Here is an 18,234-nt window from a genome sequence, read left to right as displayed (position 1 = left end):
AAAGGGCACTGCAGATCATGTGTCGCCCCTTGTCACATTGCCAGAGAAATAGGAGGAAGTTGGGTGTGGCCAGAACAGAGGGCGCTGGGATATATGGAGAGCATGAGGTTCGGGCAGAAATGGAGGGGGTGGAGGGGAGTCGTTGGATAAGAGCTTGCAGCTCGGTACAGACTGCAGCTCGGTACAGGCAGCTTTGGCTTCTATTGAGACTGACAGGAAGGGCTATGACAGGGACTGGAGCAGAGAAACGACATGATAACCACTTAATGTTTTGTCAATTCGCTTTCTAAAAATAAATGTATTTTGAAAGACAAATTTAGCATCTCAAATGTAGATGGAAACTCGGTGTCATATGCCATAAATATAAAACACTCAAATACATTCAGAGAAAACAAAGTGGTGCCTAGCTTCATGGGCCTGGCTGCCCAGGGCTCCTGGCCTGGTCTCTCTTTGAAGAGCAGGTCTCAGAGGGATGTTAAAGACAGACTCTGAGCCTTGCCCTTTGAAGTACCCCAAAGGAATCTGTCACTTTCACACTGGGACTCTTTGTGTCTGAGGCTCACCTGCCGCCCACTGCCTGGAGGGAGGGGTGTCAGGACGAAGAGGACATGACCCTCTGGAGCACACCCTCCTGAAGGCCCATCCTGTGCTCTGTTCTGATCTCCTCACTTCCTGACCCTGTACTCTGATTATCCAGTCCCCGTCCGTGTGCTGGAGCTGAGTGAGAGTCACCCTGGCAATGGGGAGCAGACAATCCGCTGTCGTGGCCGGGGCATGCCTCAGCCAAATGTCACCTGGTCTACCTGCAGAGACCTCAAAAGGTGAGCACACCTTGAGGCCAAGCCTCCCAAAATATACACAGCTGCTTAGAATTCCTAGTTAGGGTAATCTAGACCAGCCTCTTCACCTGAGGGGTCCAGGCCACATCTTAGATCAGCTCTCTGCCTTTCAGGAGATACCGTGACTAACCTAAATTTCTCCTTTGCTTACCTTGATCCTGAGCCATCTTCGACCCAGGATGGTGCAGGATCTGGAACCCAGCGGTGTCTAATTCACCCAGTGGATGTCCAGAACTTAGTCTAGTATAATATATAGAAACAGGGTTGAGTTCAGGGTTTGCCTCTCTATCCTTAACATGTTGTGTAACCTTGAGGGTCAAATGAGTGAATTTTGCCGTTTGGGAGTCTCAGTTCTAGAGTTGGAGCGCCCCCTGCTGGTTCATCTAGACAGCACAGTAGGAACTTGCTTAAGGAGCAAGTATTCACAGAAATCAAGCATACTCTTTCTACCACCACTCATGGATACAGCCTGCTTTGAGTCTGGCTTTCCCCCATTTGCAGAGGGGAAACTAAGAGAGGCTGCAAGCCAGTCCTTTTGTGTCTCCTAGTAGGTGTCCACGAAAACTGTCACCCACACCCCTGGGGAACAGTTCCAAGGAGGAGAGCCAACTAGAAACCAATGTGACTTTCTGGGAGGAAGATCAAGAATACGAGGTGGTGAGCACACTGCGCCTGCGTCACGTGGACCAGCCACTGTCAGTACGTTGTATGCTGCAGAACTCGATGGGCAAAGACTCGCAGGAGGTCACCGTGGTCCCACATTGTGAGTGCCCCAGCTGCAGATGGCTCTGATCACCCCTTTCTTGATCCCGCCCTACTGAGCCTGAATTCCCAAAGCAGGTCAAGTCAGAATACTCACAAGCTCATGGGAACGTTACAAAATCTACCAGAGTATGTTCCTATGCACACGTGCAAAATATGACATCGGCACAGGTGCACAAACAAACACAACTCTTATACACCACAAACACGAAACACATTGACTCTTATTGCAGAAAGTGAACTGGTATGCACGATGCATGGTGTAAACTTGCACGAGTTGGCTGATCCTGGGACTCAGATGTACACACATTTGCACACACTTGCAATCTGTGCTGAGGCTGCTTCGTCTCCAGAGTATATGCATGTTAGAATCTACTCAAGCATGCCCAATGCTGTTCATGTATGTAAAACTGCAGAGTATGTTTTTGTGAGCTGTGTGTATGAGCCTGCCCAAATCTAACACTCATATGTAAGTCCACAAAATGAATGTCTATATGCTGGCGCGTGTGGGAGCGCAGTCTCCACGCATGTGTATAAAACATGCATATGTGATTCCTGAGCATGTGTGAAAACTGGCACGGTGCATGCCTGTACTCACACAATTGCAACATATAAAAGCACTTGACCACAACTCTGTAAGCATACACCTCAGACGATGTGTGAACATTAGTGGGTACACACACATGTACAATTACTGCACCTATGAATAATGCTTGCTAGAGTCCAGATATGTGTGCATTTCTCCCATGCATCCCTGCCTGTACCTGTGTGTGCACACTTCATCACTATCATCATTCAGTAAGTTATGGGGACCTAAACTTGCTAGGGTACAGAGGCTGATGGGACAGTCCAGAGTGGGGAGGCAGACCAGGAGTAACCCATCCCATGCAGAATCACTGCTTCCAGGGAAAAGGCCCTGAGAAAGAAGAGGCCCTGTGCCAACCATGGAGTTGAGGAAGTATACCAGGAAAAAAGAAGCTTTACATGAAATGCTGAAAGATGAAAGGGTGTTAGTTAGCCTGTGAGGGCTGTGGAAAAGCCTAGAGTGGGCTCTGAGTAGCTTCTGAGAAGTTATAGCAAATGAACATGGGTGCAGGGCAGACTGTATGTGGATTTGGGGCAGGGGAGGGAATAGGAAGGGAAGTGGTAAGGAATGGGGCTACAGGATACAGAATACAGATACAAGTTACAGATGCAGGATACAGGATACAGATGCCAGAGCAAGCAGAGCCTCAAAGAGCATGTTGTATACAATCAGACACAGTCACACGTGCACATACACACAAACAGAGACAAGCACACATCCACACATGTGTACACACACAGAGGCTTCCACAGGCTTGTACATATCTGCCTATGCACATGCCTGTCACCTGCCCTTAGAAAAAAGGTGAACTTTAAAAACATCCTTATTGGGGCTGGAGAGATGCCTCAGAGATTACGTGCACTTGCTGCTCTTCCAAAGGACCTGAGTTCCATTCCTGGCACCTACATCAGGTGGCTTAGATCCCATGGATCTGCTGCCTTCTTCTGGCCTTCATCAGCATCCACATGTGTGACATTCAGCCAAACAAATGCATATATATATATATATATATATGAATGATATGTATTCATTGCTGTGGGCATCAGAGATTCCTTTGGACTTGTCTTGTCAAGCACACAAGTCCTTACTGTGTAGATATTTAAAAAATTAAATGTCTTTATTTCCGCATACTCTCATCCATGCATACATTCCTGAGCAAGAAGGCACAGCAGAATTGCACAGCCTGACATATAGACTCATTCTGGGCCTGAGTAAATACAGAGAAAAAGTCGTGTGTGACTCCTGCACAGGACACCACATGACCCAGGATGACTCTGATGGGTCCCTAGAGGGTGCAAGCTTCCTTTGTAAGACCAGGATGTGAGGATGTTGGGAAGAGAGAACAGAAATGTCAGTCAGTGACCCTAAGAAGGAAAGGATGGGGCTAAGGCTCCCTGGGGAATAGAAGAGGGCAGGAAGAAGCAAATTCCCAGAACACAACAGCTATTGCCAAGTTGGAAAGGACAGGGGCGGAGGGTTCAGCCAGGCCGACCAGGGAGGTAATGCATAGCAGTGAGACTGAAAGTCTTGGGCTAGAGAGAACTCAGGGCTTGGGGGCCCTAGGTAGACCTGCATATTCACCTCAGTGCCCTGGGAGGTGCATACTGACTGTGCCACTGCACACACTAGTGGTCCCCAGGCTGGGGTTGAGAGGAACAGACTTCTTTCTGGGTATGAATTCATCAGGCTGCTGAAGTTCAGAGTCAGCTCCTTCTGGTCACTCAGCCATTTGTTTGGAATGGCCCTTAAATCTATGATCCAGGCATGACAGCCCAAAAGGGCATGGACTCAAAGGAGCGGGGCCCGTGGCCTGACCCCCAGGGTGCCTAATGCTGTGAGAGGCACAGGCCATGCTCAGGAACCAGAAGAGGGTTTCCTCAGCCTAGTGGAATGATGCAGAAGGCAGCTTGAGCCTGGCTGGCATCTGAAAGGGGGGATCATTGAGGGGCTTGTAGGAAAGAGCAGAGTGTGGGGCCTGAGGCCAGCTCTCTAGGCAATAAGAGCTTGAGTGGTTGGCAGAGCATGTCCAGGGATCTGTGATGCTCACAGCAATATGGGGAGAGAAGGCACCCAGTTACTGTTTGTGTATAGCCTGCTCTGGTCTTTGTCCTCAGCCTTGCCCTTCAAAGTGGTGGTGATCTCAGCCATCCTCGCCTTGGTGGTCCTTACTGTCATCTCTCTCATTATCCTCATCATGCTGTGGCAGAAGGTAAGCCTGTGGGTGCAGAGTGGTACCCGTATATCCTCTTAGTCTCCACTGAATGTCACACAAGCTGGCCCATATGAAAGGCTCAACATGGAGCTCAGCTGGGAGCTGACTTAGAGCATCGCTGGGTCTCCAGCTTCCTTAGTCCCTGCTGGGCTGCCGTGGTCTGGTGCAATCGGTCCAGGACTCCTGGACCCTGTTCTTTCCTCTGCCTAGGTCCTTCCCACTCGACTCAGTCTTAGCGCAAATGGTACTTTGTGGGTGGACTATCATGGCCCCAGGATTCTTTCAGCTCTTACCCATAGAGACTGCCTTGAGTCACAAGAATGCAATCTGACCCCAAGAATCTGTTCCAACACTCTAGTCTGACATTTCCCCTTTCTGTAAGCTCCAAACACTTAAGATTCCGGAATCGGGACTTGAGTCCCCCTTCATCCTGTCACTATAAGATTCCAATCCTGTGACTCCAAGATCCTAAGATTTCCACATCCAAAGATTGTACCCTTTTTGAGATCCCACAGAGACAGAGTCGGCATTTGTATCTGTCCTGTCTGTTCTTCCCGTCTGAGGAGTAACTGGGGCTCAGAGAGAAGCTGGTGAAGCAGCTCTAATGAGTGAGGGCCACGCTGTCGGTTGCTCTCTAGAGACTGTGTCTTCAGGGTTCCTCAGCCACACTTTCCACCTCTGGGACTTCTCAGTGCCGGTTGCCTCTGAGCTCATGGAGACCTTGGTTTTGCTAGCGATTCATTGTGTCATTTTCAAATATGTCCCTGGGCTCTCTTGGTCTCAGAGTCTCCTGTCTCATCTGCCATCTAAGGGGATGGACCTGATAGGCTCAAGGATGAAGATGCCCTCTGACTGTCTCATCTGTTATTGGTCTTGTCCTGCAGAAACCACGCTATGAGATCCGATGGAAGGTCATTGAGTCCGTGAGCTCTGACGGTCATGAGTACATCTACGTGGACCCTGTGCAGTTGCCTTACGACTCCACCTGGGAGCTGCCACGGGACCAGCTTGTTCTGGGTCAGTCCTAAGAGGTGTTAAATGACAATGGGGACACTGAGATCTGCTCCCAGCATGGCTGTTACTAGCTGAGACATCGAGCTGACATCTTGCCTTCTCTGGATCTCAGTGACCAGATAGCACTGAAACCCTGGAAACCCAAGACTGATATAGGATCCCTCCAGGCCAAAGAGGAAGTACTGGATGTAGGTCAGGGAGTCTGAGGCAGGTGCAAGGGAGTTGTGCTTCCCTGAAGAGACAGGAGGTCTTTCAGGGACTACAGGGGAGGCAGATAGCATGCAGGATCTAGAGGAGACCCAGAGGATGGGAAACTTACCGAGGGGGAGCACAGTAGGGTGGTTGGAGGGATGTGGAGGGTGACCTAAGAGAATAGTTCCCAACTCAAGTGGGAAGATGGGATGATGGATCTAGCTCCCAGGAGCTGAGGGTTTCTCTCCATCCTAGGACGCACTCTTGGCTCTGGGGCTTTTGGACAGGTGGTCGAGGCCACGGCTCATGGTCTGAGCCATTCACAGGCCACCATGAAAGTGGCCGTCAAGATGCTGAAATGTGAGTCTCGAAATGTGAGCCAGCCCACCCCTTCTTCACACCCAGGACCTCACTCAGTCCTACCCTTCCCTGTACTTTTGGTTTCTTCTGAAGGAACCTGGTCCTGAGGTTGTAGGACCGAAGGGCTCCTCACTGTGACCTCGTTGGGTGCTTCCTCCTTCTCTCCCCTCCTCCCACCTTCTTCCTTCTGTAATACAGTCCACTCTAGGACATTAGTGGTACAACAGGGTGGTACAGAGGAAGTAGAGTAGGCCTTCAGTGGCCCACCCAGGCTGTGTCCCTGTTTCCCCTCAGCTACAGCCAGAAGCAGTGAGAAGCAAGCCCTCATGTCGGAGCTGAAGATCATGAGTCATCTGGGACCCCACCTGAATGTGGTCAACCTGCTGGGGGCCTGTACCAAAGGAGGTACCGAACCCACGTCCCAGAGGATTCTGGGGCTGCTCTCTTTCTTGTTCTCCCTCAGTCCACAACCAACAGGACACCCCCTGGCAGAGTGTCCACACACCTGCTGCCCAGCACTCTTATTTCATGTCTTAGATGGGTTCAGTTTTAGAATCTCAGAATCACAATACCTTCATGGTAAAGAGAGTCTTCGGGCCGCTAGTTCCTGCAGCTTTAGAATTCAAGTCTTTTCATACTTTGTAATATTTATTTATTTGTGTATTGCCTATATCCAGTGCTCGTGTGTGTGTGTGTGTGTGTGTGTGTGTGTGTGTGTGTGTGTGTGTGTCTGGTGCCTGAGAAGGCCAGAAGAGGTCATCAGATCATCTGAAACTGGCATGGCAGATGGTTGTGAGCCAGCATGTAGGGTGCTGGGTATTGAACCAAGGTTGTCTGCATGAACAAGTGCTCCTAACAGCTGACCCTCTCTCCCACCTCCCTTTTCATATTTCCACAATACATTTTGAAACCCGTGAGAAAGTAACAGCTTCTACAACACGGGACAGCAGAGCCCGTCCAGGTACCCACCAGGAACTGACTTTGTTTCCTCGGTATTGGAAGTCACTTTGCCAACTGCCATGATTTGAGGGCCTGGTTACCCACTGACCTGTCAACATAGTAATAATCATGAAGTTATTGCCCTTTGCAGCTGCTCGTTGTGAGAGCTGGGATTTTCCTCGGTATTGTGTAATCGGTCTAAATACAGAAGTACATTGCTCATGGACTGTTGTCTGTGCCTGCAATGACCATGTTTCAAAAGTGTTGTTTTCATCTATTAGATGGCTTTAAGTGGGTTGAACGTAAGTGTGATCAGCGAATTGTGCTAACAGTCACATTCCCCTGCTTTATGTCGACCAGAATCTGAAGTGTGCATCAGTCTGAAAACAGCAGCAACAACTGATAGCATAGGCTTGCTACATGCTGAGCCCTCAAAGGCATCTTAGGGGATCTTCGTGTCAACCCCAGGGGTGGGTGTCATCCCCTGGCCAGATGGGCAAAGGAAGGACCCTGGAGACTAACAGCTTGCTTGCAACCACAGAGGCAGGGAAACAAACCAGGTTTGCAAGGTGCCGGCATCTCTGCCATCTTGCTATCTGTGTCTCCACACCCAAGACTCTATATTGGGTTTGTGGCCATGCTGGGAAGACTGAGGCCTTCCTCAGAGTCTGTCCCTGAGCCTGTCCTTCTTCAGGGCCCATCTACATCATCACAGAATACTGCCGCTACGGTGACCTGGTGGACTATCTGCACCGCAACAAACACACCTTCTTGCAGCGACACTCCAACAAACATTGTCCGCCCAGTGCTGAGCTCTACAGCAACGCCCTGCCGGTAGGGCTCTCCCTACCCAGGTATGAGGGAGGCAGCACCAGTGAAGCCTGCCGAGCATCTGGGCACTCCTTGTCCAGGAGCCCAAGATTTTAAGTGTGGGCACTGGGGCAGTCACTTCCCAGAGCCAGCACTCTGACCAGACAGTAATGATGGAGGTGGGTGTGTGTATGTCATCTCAGTGAGCCAGGCTCCATGCTAAGCCTTCTATGGATGTGACTCCTAGAACCCAGGGGCCATCCTGTGTCCTAGGCATCTTGTTCTCTTGCCTTAAGGATGTAAGGGACAGAGAGCCAGGCTTCCAGCTGGTACTGAGATGCTACAAGCCCGGCTTCCTGCTGTAGCTCTATAAGCCAGCCTCCCAGAACCCTACGGGCAACCCAACTTTGTTTCTGATGACTTCTGATGACTGACGTTGTTTGTTGATTTAAAAGGCAAAGACAGGAGTAGCTTTGGAAAGGCGCACAAGGAGGATGTGAGAATGTGCCCCTGTTCTCCCCGACGCTGGCCCATTTCCTTACATAGCATGTTTAGTTCCATTACTCCCTGGGAGCTAAGGCTCTAGGGAGGGTGTGTCCAGGTGAGGCCTTGCTGCCATTCTAGACTATGTACCTCCCGGTCCCCTAGGTATGGGTAGGGAGCCTCTCTACAGACCCGTTTAACACCCTGGTCCTGGCTGCTGAGAGCACATGCTGGGTCTTTTGTCATTCTGGCAGCCCCCGAGCACAACTTCAGGGCCACACAGGTTAGCTGAGGGGGTTTGATTCATAGTCATTCACACTGTATGGTGACAGACCAGATCAGTGACTGAGGAAACCCACAGATGACAAGGCCTGGTGGGCTCAGGCTGAGCAAGGGACAGGAGCAAGAAGGAAGAAAAACCCATGGCTTGTCATTATTCCATTCTTTTGCCTGCAGCCACTTGAACCTGACTGGGGAGAGTGACGGTGGCTACATGGACATGAGCAAGGATGAATCTGTAGATTACGTGCCCATGTTGGACATGAAAGGGGACATCAAATACGCTGACATCGAATCCTCCAGCTACATGGCCCCTTACGATAACTATGTCCCATCTGGTAAGTGGATAAAGTGGTGTCACGCCTGTGCGGGCTCATCCCATACGCACAGCGATGTCTTCCTTTCAAAGTCCTTAATGTCTTGGAGCAATCCTGGGAGGAAGATAGCTCATGTCATTTGTGTGGAAACAGAGGCTGGCTGCCTGCCCAATGCTGCTGTGCAGTGGAGCCCTGCCCTGGGTCCTGTTGCTGGTTCTAAAAGCATGCATACAGCCAGCAAGAAGGGGAGAGATGGGTGAAGGTGGCCTCCTAGGGCCTGGAGGAAGATCGATCTGCTCTCAGTTGACCCATGATGGTGAATGTCCTGAGAAACAAGCCAGCGAACTTTAGCTAAGGCCCCAGGGCTAAGGCCAGAGGTTTTTCTTGACAATACGCACAATGAAAGCAGAAGAGATATGGGTTCAACACTTAAGAACTCATTCTCCTCAGGGAACACTCAGAGAATCAGCAGCCACTAGTATTGCCCATTCAGCAATCCACAAGTCTAAAGACAGGGGTCTTCCAGGCTTACAGTGTACACAAAGTAACCCATAATCCTCTGTGCTCTCCAGCCCCTGAAAGGACCTATCGCGCCACCTTAATCAATGACTCACCAGTGCTCAGCTACACAGACCTCGTGGGCTTCAGCTACCAAGTGGCCAATGGCATGGAGTTCTTGGCCTCGAAGAACGTATGTGTGGTCCTGATGGGGGCAAGGCAGAATTGTGGGGAGAGACGTCAGTTAGCCAACCAGAGCCTTCCACATTCATGGCCGTATGAGACAGCTCCCGACCCTCTGATGGCCAAGGGCACTGTGAAACCACACACCTAGGAAGGCACACATTGTTCCTGAAGCTCTGGCCCAGAGTGTCTTCTCCCACAGTCACCCCTCGGCTTCAGCTCCCCTCTCCCCTGATCCAGTGTGTTCACCGAGACCTGGCGGCCAGGAATGTGCTCATCTGCGAGGGCAAGCTGGTCAAGATCTGTGACTTTGGCCTGGCTAGAGACATCATGCGGGACTCAAACTACATCTCCAAAGGCAGTGTGAGTGTCTTCACCACCCGTGGGGTGTCCCCAGGTGCCTCTGTCCCTAGGTACAGGTTCCCTCCAATCCATATGGCCACACTTCAGTATGGGGCCACTGCTGACTTATCCTACCAGCAGAGAAGCCAATGCTGCCCAGCTATGAGCAGGGGCAGGACGAAGAGCCACCTTACTTTGTGCACAGTGGGAAAAGATGGGGAGAGGGTCAGGACCATATGCCACCGTAGGGGTTAAAACAGGACCAGCTACAGTGGGCCTGGGTTGAATGGGAGGAGGTATAGATAGCCTTGTTCTAGGAGATGGAAGGTGGGCAGAGAAGTAGCCCAAACGATATGGTAAGCCAGGTCTTGAAGCCCAGGGGTAGAATGACTGAAGACCCCAGAGACCATGTGGGCATGTCCCTGGCTACCCACTTCTAGACACAGCACACCCTTGAGGCTTCCCCCAGGGACACAGGCTACCATGTCTCTAGCGAATGAGTTGGGAAATAGCTTTCCAATGCTCTGGCCAGGAGTGTGCTCCAAACCTTGGAGTGGAGTGAGAAAGAATTGGTGTGGGAGCTGCTGAGCCTCCTCCTTCCCAGGTGTGGCAGGGGCTGAGAGACCGGCCACGGAGACTCTCCATGTATTCAGTGCCTGTCTTAACCTCTACAGACCTTCCTGCCTCTGAAGTGGATGGCCCCAGAGAGCATCTTCAACAGTCTCTACACCACCTTGAGTGATGTGTGGTCCTTTGGGATCCTACTCTGGGAGATCTTCACACTGGGTGAGCCACCTCTTGACCCAGCCCCAAGCTATACATCAGAGCTTCTACCTCCCTCTTGACTGCTCCTTGGGCTGGAAGCAGGGGACTGTGGGACAGACACTGGGTCGTGAGCTGGGACTCAGGGGCAAGTCCAGACAGTGCCCCTCTTTCCATTCTATGACTTTGGCAAGCCCTCTGCCAACTCTGGGTCTTTATTTTTCCCATCCAAGCATCAAAGGGATTAGACATATCAAAAAAAACATGCTTGAAGCCAGCTGTAATGGTGTATCCCTGTAATCCTAGGATTTGGAAAGCAGGATAATGGAAAGTTTGAGGCTAGCTTGAGCTACATAGACTCCATCTTTGAAAAGCAGAGAACATATACAAACACAAACACTGCTTAGATATCCATTGCTTCTCTGTTTCCATCTCTGTGTGGAGTCTGTTTTCCAGTGCCAGGGCGTTGTGTTCTCATATGTGCCAAGACAGTGTAGCATGTCTGAGAGGACACCCTGCTACTCCCCACACCCTGAGACAGTATGTCTCTCATTCTGCTCTATGATAGGTGGCACCCCTTACCCAGAGCTGCCCATGAACGACCAGTTCTACAACGCCATCAAGAGGGGCTACCGCATGGCCCAGCCTGCTCATGCCTCTGACGAGATGTGAGTGGAACCTTGTGCATTTGGGAGGAATTTGAGGGTTCCAGGGGGCATGCAACTCTAGTTCAAAGGTTAGATGAGTCCTGCTAGAACTGGATCAAGGTGTTCAAAATGGTGCCATCAGGAAGTTCTGTCCCAGCCCAGGTCTCCACTTTCTCTATGCTGGCTTCAAATTCAAGTGTGCCCTGCTCGTGTGGCTGCCATCAACACCACCCTGACACCTTACTGCTTGCATTGCTCCAGCAAGACCAGAGCTGACCTTTTAAGGGCTCAGTTTGGTCACATACCATCAGAACCAGGCCTGAGCTGGGAAGATGAAAATCCCTGTTAGACAAATTCAGTGCTTCCCATGATGTCTTAGACTGTGCAGAATCATGTGGAGGGGGAAGCTAGGATCAGCCAGGCACCAGGCTGCTTCTCCCTAGCATCTCTCCCTGCACCCCCAGCATCTCTCCCCGCACCCTCTACACCAGGGGACTCTGACCCTCTTTCTCTGCCTCCCTCAGCTATGAGATCATGCAGAAATGCTGGGAAGAAAAGTTTGAGACACGGCCCCCCTTCTCCCAGCTGGTGCTGCTCCTGGAGAGACTTCTGGGCGAGGGCTATAAAAAGGTGTGTGGAACCAAGACAGAGTGGGAGACAGAGTTCTCGTCCAAATCCTGTGCACTTGGCGTGGTGTGATTTGCTGAGATTTGGGAGGAAATGCCCCTCACCCACTCTGGGCCTCAGTTTCTCTGCTGATACTAGAAAGGGTTGAGCCAGAACTGTGAATTTACTTTAAAAGAATCAAGCTGATTGATTTGACCCAGAGAGGTACAGTACATAAAACCCTGTCTGTCAAACCTGTGCACCCTGACAGCACTGGGGCTCCTTCAGAAGTGTGAGCAACCCCAGGCTCTCCAGAACCCACACAGCAACTACTTAAACCTTGTCCCAGGTTCATGCAAGGCTGGCAGAACGAGTCTGTCCTGAGCTCGGCTTCTTGTCTTCCCATCTGGGGTGATCCCAGGGAGATGGAGACAGAGTGGAGTCGCCACTGTTTGATAGCAAGGGACACTGGCCTGCAGTCCCAGCAGGAGGCCGTGGGAGACCACAGTGGCGTGAGAGCCCATTCTGTTTACTCTGAAGTTAGGGTCATGGTTACCTCATTACCATGCCTGGCTACCTTCCCTTCCCTAGGGGACTCTGAACATGTCTTGGTAGGAGGTAGGAGGGCCAGGTAGGAGGGCAGCTCACCAGTGCAGCTCTGTGCAGTACCTCATTCTCTGAGCCCAAGCTGGAGTAGAGGGTCTCTAAGACATTGCCCATCTCACACTCATCTTTTCTTCATTCCCTGTCCTACGGAGCAGAAGTACCAGCAGGTGGATGAGGAGTTTCTGAGGAGTGACCATCCAGCCATCCTGAGGTCCCAAGCCCGCTTGCCAGGGATCCACAACCTACGATCCCCTCTGGACACCAGCTCTGTTCTCTACACTGCCGTGCAGCCTAATGAAAGTGACAATGACTACATCATCCCCTTGCCTGACCCCAAGCCTGATGCTGATGATGAGGGCCTCCCGGAGGGTTCCCCCAGCCTTGCCAGGTAGCCACCCTGACACTTTGGCCCCAGGCACTCAACACGTATAGTGCGTGTGTTCATGTGTGTACCAGACTTGCCACAGAAGGACTGTCAGCTAGCTAGAATAAGGACTAACTCTTGCCAGTGGCCATTAAGGCTGAAGTTTATTCGGCACTTAGAGCCGAGGCAAGAAAGGCAGGCTGAAAAGAAACAAGTTATTCTAGAACCCATTTGCAAGATAGCTCTTCCTTTTAAGGATGTCACTACCACAGGACCCCTGTGCTAGCCCCAAGGACAAAGAGGAAACATTTAGCATTCCCCAGCTGTTACTTTGGGTTATGGCTGCCCTTGACACCATGCTCAGGGAGCCCTGTTTGTAGAAGATGGAGGAGATGCAAATTCAGTTTAGAACTCAGACAGGGGAAGAGACATATGGTCAGCCTTGGGTTGTGGCAGAGTCCACTGAGGGGTGGACTCTAAGGGAGCCCTATTGCTTCCCTGGATTGATGTTCATCCAGAGAGGAGGACTCCCCAGATCAAGACCCAGCCCATGGATGAGTGGTAGGAGACATGGGCTGGCTTCTGTTTCTAGCCTGTCACTATGACACTTGGACAGGCCTTGCCTCTGCGGGCCTCGGTTTCTCTGTAGGAACTAGCAGTGCATGCAGACCTTTGCAGGCTCTGAAGGCCTCATTTGCTCTGTTAATGAGGCAGGCATTGTTAGGTGGGCATAGGGTGGCTATGGGGTTCGGGGGTGGGTGGGGTGGTGTTAGGCTGTGCAGAGTCAACTCAAGAGCTCACTCTGAGGTCATTTTGTTTTGCGACCTCAGACCAGATGCCCTGCCTCCAGGAACCTCAGTTTCCTTTTCTGTAAAGTGGAAACAGTGAAGTCCTATGGGAGGGCTGAGATACTATCATCTCCTTGAGCACAAAGATGGATTCCTGACAAGTGGGGATGAGACAGAAGCTTGAGAGCCTGATCGTCCTGCTCTCAAGTTCTAGCTCCCATACTTACCTGCGGTGTGTGGTAGAGCCATGACATAACCTCTTGGAGCTGTGTTCCCCTTCTCAGTATGTAAAGCCAACACATGGAAACCTCTTAGACAAGGCTGTTATCTTTCTGGGGTTTCCCCGGTTCCTTTCTGACTTATTCCCTTCCTCCAGCTCCACCTTGAATGAAGTCAACACTTCCTCCACCATCTCCTGTGACAGCCCCCTGGAGCTCCAAGAAGAGCCACCAGCAGAGCCTGAGGCACAGCTGGAGCTGCCACAGGATTCAGGCTGCCCGGGACCTCTGGCTGAAGCAGAGGACAGCTTCCTGTAGGGACTGACATCACTTCATCTTGCCCAAAACTCCCATCTGCCTCCCAGCACCCAACCCTCTTGGCCTGGCCTGACCTGGCCTGGCCTTCCAGCAGCTACACTGCCACAAGCTGTCCCCTTGAGGAAAGCCCTTGGTTTGCAGCACCCGAGGTCCAGGGACCAGCTTAGCTTAGGAGGCAAGAGAACTGTGGGAACTGAGCCTCTGCCTCTGGAAGGTCATGGCTCTGAAACAGGGCTCCTCCAGGGGACTCAAGTTTCCCCAAATGTAAGAGGAAGAATTGCACTTGGCTACAGGACAGGTCTGGAGCCCAGATTCCTGTAGAAATCTATGCATGTAAGGTGGTGTGTTCACATCCTCCTGGGTAGCAGCTGCCCCTTAGCTGGGGCGCTCTACTTTGATCTTCCCAAGAAGCGGGCAAGGACCTGGTGCTCGGCTCCTGGCCAAACTGAAGTCAGCCTTGGACAAGGTCATTTCATTCAGAACCCACCTCCCCTGGCCTTAGCTTTCCCAGGCCCGAGGTGGTCTGGGGCCAGCCATGCTTAATGAATGCCATTAGCGGTGAACGTAAGCTGAGTACAGAATGTTCTGACCTGCAGCCCTGCCTGGGCAGTCAGGGTACACCTGACCACAGGAAGCACCCACTCCTTTCAACCCCACCAGTCCTAGAACAGTCCTCTGTCACTCTCAGTTGACCCACCCACCAGAGTCTGCAGGGCCATTGTCCACGCCTGTGATATGCTAAGTGTCCGCCTGATGTGCACACCACTAGGAGCCTTGGTTCTGCATGGGACCGGCTATGAGACCTTGGGGGCCTTCCTTGTTCTCTCTGGGTACCAGTTTTCTTTCCCCTTTGGAAAATGAGCAAGTTGGACACGTAGACTCTGAGGACCCTGTCAATAGTACAATTCTAGTGTGTTCTGGGAGTTTGCTCTTGTCTGGAGGAAGCAGGGTCAAGCCCTTAAACTGACCTTTCTGGGGATCAGCTGAGCTCTCAGAAGATCCCAGATACACACCACACTCTGGGGATTCAGGAACCGAGCCTCTTCTTCAAGTCTCCTTGAACTGCCAGACCTTGACTTGGAGTGACAGTGTCCTAGGAAACCCCCCTACAGCTGTCCTGAGGACACAGAAGGACCATGAGACTCTTTTCATACCATGAAGCCAGCAAGAGTGGGAGTGAAGGCAATCCAGGTTACCTCAGGCCACTGTCACCAGCAGTGTGTAGACAGACATGACTGACAGTGAGGACAGATGTCCCATGCAGGATGAAAAACTTGAGATGGGCATTGAGAGGAAGAGGCTGTGGGGATTTGCCATCTCCACTGTCAGCTGCCCCAGTCCTCAGGGAACACCACACAGAAATGTTTTTAACCCTGGACCAATGGACATTAGAAGTGCCTGGGGAGTAGGAAGTGGGGAGTCAGCCCCTCTGGGAACCCTCCCTGCTGGCTGGCTGGCAGGCAACCCCCTGCCTGGAGCAGCAGAGGCTGGGGAGTACTGCTCACAACGGTACCAAAGATGTAATCACCTAGGTTTACAAGTACTTGTAGGACTCTCGATAACCCACATTTAGACACCGTAAGTGCTATTTTATATGCTGTTAAGTTTTCCTATCTGTACTTTTATTTTTAAGGGAAAGATTTTAATATTAAACTTGGTGCTTCTCACTGAATAACTGATCTCACAGGGTTGGGTCTATGCATCCGGGGGTGGGGTGACAGTTTTTCCCAGACAGGTCCTTTCAGCTCCGATTAAAGTGAGTTTCATGTCCTCTCATCCTGGGAAGTGTATGAGTGACCACCTAGACCCTGTGCTTGGGTTTCCAGACGTGAAGTGAGGTTTTACTGGCCATGGCATCTGGAAGGGGAGAAGATGGTTTAAGCCCCCCAACCCCCACCTTGCACACCTCGACATGTGCTCTGGCTTTGGTCACTAAGCTGATTCACACTCCCTGCCCCATTTCTTGCTGCGCACAGCCAGACTTGAGCCAGGGTAGCTTATGGAGAGCGACCTACCAGAACTTGAGTCTTAGGACCTTGATAGTCGTCACTGGGACCCAGGTAGGAGCAGGACAGACAGAACACCCAGGAGGGCAAGAGAACAAGAGAAAGTATGGAGGGTGAGAGGGTGGAGGGGAGGAGCTGAGGACTGTGTGGTGGCGTTGAGCGCCAGGGTCCACAGTATGTCTGGTAGCAGAGGGGTGCAGATCCGGGAGACTTCGTCATCCCGGAGATTGTGAAACCGCCATGAGGTAAGCATCCTGACTCCTGCAAGGTCCTGGTTATAGGCTCCTCTGCTGAGCCCAGGCCTACTGCACACAGGCTCAACCAGAGGCTTGTCACCTCCTTACTGTGTGTCTTTGGACATACCCTTGCTTTATTTGAGCTGACGGGAGGGCGTCTCTGGGTGTATGTGAAGGACACCTCATTTTGGAGCTTCAGGTTGTGGCTCCTAGTGTGAGCAACAGTGGAGTTCTGGGATAGCCCTGACTCACAGGCAGGCTGCTGACTCGGAGACAGCTGACACGGACCAGGGAAAAACCACCTGACTAGAGGGCCTCTCAGGAATCCTGACTTTAGGGGGCACCTTAAATCTGTGACGTCCTTCTCTCCTGGCTGTGGAGGGCACAGAATGAGGCTATATCCCGCTGTGCCCTGCAAAGAACAAAACTCAGATTCCAGATGGGACTCTTTGCGTTCGAGATCACCATTTTGGTTTTATGAGACAGGGTTTCTCTGTGCGGCTCTGGTTGTCATGGAACAAACTCTGTAGACCAACCTGTCCTCAAACTCTCAGAGGTCTTGCTACCTCTGCCTCCCAAATGCTGGGATTAAAGGTGTATACCACCACACCTGGCTAAAAATCATGTTTTTTAAAGTTTTTTTTAATTTTTATTAATCATTCCATTCGTTTACATCTCAAATAATATCTCACGTCCCAGTTACTCCCCATCCCCCATCCCATGATATCACACTTCCAGGTTACCCCTTCACCACCCCCTCATCCCATACCTGCCCTCCCCCTCCCTTTTGCCTGTATGAGAGTGCTCCCCCACCCACCCACACTTTCTCTCCCCACCACTCCAGCATCCCCCTATTCTAGGTCATCAAACCTTCCCAGGCCGTCAGGAAGGCCATCCTCTGCTACACATGTATCTGCAGTCAAAGATCCCTTTCCATGCACTCCTTGCTTGGTGGTCTAGTCTCTGGGAGAACTGGTGGTCAGACCAGCCTATGTTGTTCTTCCAATGGGGTTGCAATCCCCCTCCGCTCCTCCAGTCCTTCTGCCAGCTCCCCCTCCAGGTTCTCTGAGTTCAGCCTGATGATTGGCTCCAAGCATCTGCCTTTGTGTTGGTCGGTTGCTGGCTGGATCGCCCCAGGAACAGCCACACTTGGTTCCTCTCCGGGAACACCTCTTGACCACAGCAACAGTGTGCAGTGTGCAGACATGATGGATCCCCAGGTGGGGTGGTTCCTCAGCTGGCCCTTCCTTCAGTCTCTGTTCCATTTTTTGTCCCTGTTCTTCCTTTGGACAGGAACATTTCTGAGTTAAAATATCTTTGAGATGGGTGGTTGGCTCCATTCCTCCACCAAGGGCCGTGCCTATCTACTGGAGGTGGTTTCCACAGGTTCTATCTCCTCCTTCTCTGTGCATTACTGTTAAAGTCATTCCCACCGAGTCCTGGGAGCTTCACATTTCTCTGGTGTCTGGGACGCTCCAGTGTCTATTCCCAGTTCTTCACCCCCCTATTTATTCGCATTTGATTTCCTGACCCTCTGTACCTCTCTCATGTTTCCTCCAGATTTTGATTCTGCCACTTATTTCTTCCTCCTCCTCCTTTCTCCCTCCCTTGTCTCCCTCTCCTTCCATCTCCCACAGTGGTCCTGTTCCCCCTCAATGCAGCTGTGTATGTGTGTATGGCTATATACCACTTGTATGCAATACCCACAAAGGCCAGAAGAGAGCAGCAGACCCTCCTGCAACTAGTGTAATGAATTCTCTTGAATTGTTCTGTGGATGCTGGGAACCAAAACTGAGTGACTGCGTGTTGTGGAAGAGCATTCTCTCTCTCTCTCTCTCTCTCTCTCTCTCTCTCTCTCTCTCTCTCT

General features: G+C 51.4%; 1 protein-coding gene across 3 annotated transcripts in view; it reads left to right on the top strand.

The window, feature by feature from the left end:
• Positions 1-15,804, top strand: part of Pdgfrb (platelet derived growth factor receptor beta) — a 37,431-nt gene extending 21,627 nt beyond the window's left edge. For 2 of the 3 annotated variants that reach the window (XM_028774228.1, XM_028774229.1), the window contains 15 exons: positions 698-821; positions 1,391-1,602; positions 4,302-4,396; positions 5,284-5,416; positions 5,861-5,965; positions 6,260-6,370; positions 7,599-7,758; positions 8,654-8,814; positions 9,366-9,484; positions 9,715-9,837; positions 10,491-10,602; positions 11,147-11,246; positions 11,750-11,855; positions 12,593-12,825; positions 13,966-15,804. In XM_028774228.1, coding sequence (XP_028630061.1) covers positions 698-821; positions 1,391-1,602; positions 4,302-4,396; positions 5,284-5,416; positions 5,861-5,965; positions 6,260-6,370; positions 7,599-7,758; positions 8,654-8,814; positions 9,366-9,484; positions 9,715-9,837; positions 10,491-10,602; positions 11,147-11,246; positions 11,750-11,855; positions 12,593-12,825; positions 13,966-14,125 — 2,054 coding nt within the window. In that variant the 3' untranslated portion in view covers positions 14,126-15,804. Of the gene's footprint in view, positions 1-697; positions 822-1,387; positions 1,603-4,301; positions 4,397-5,283; positions 5,417-5,860; positions 5,966-6,259; positions 6,371-7,598; positions 7,759-8,653; positions 8,815-9,365; positions 9,485-9,714; positions 9,838-10,490; positions 10,603-11,146; positions 11,247-11,749; positions 11,856-12,592; positions 12,826-13,965 lie in introns of all 3 variants that reach the window. The other variant, XM_028774227.1, reaches the window with a different exon arrangement.
• The last annotated feature ends 2,430 nt before the right edge of the window (positions 15,805-18,234 follow it).

The sequence above is a fragment of the Grammomys surdaster genome, unplaced genomic scaffold (assembly GCF_004785775.1).
Source record: "Grammomys surdaster isolate TR1022 unplaced genomic scaffold, NIH_TR_1.0 239, whole genome shotgun sequence".
Taxonomy (NCBI): domain Eukaryota; kingdom Metazoa; phylum Chordata; class Mammalia; order Rodentia; family Muridae; genus Grammomys; species Grammomys surdaster.
The sequence above is the reverse complement of the archived record's forward strand: the minus strand, read 5'-3'. Positions and strand labels throughout refer to the sequence as shown.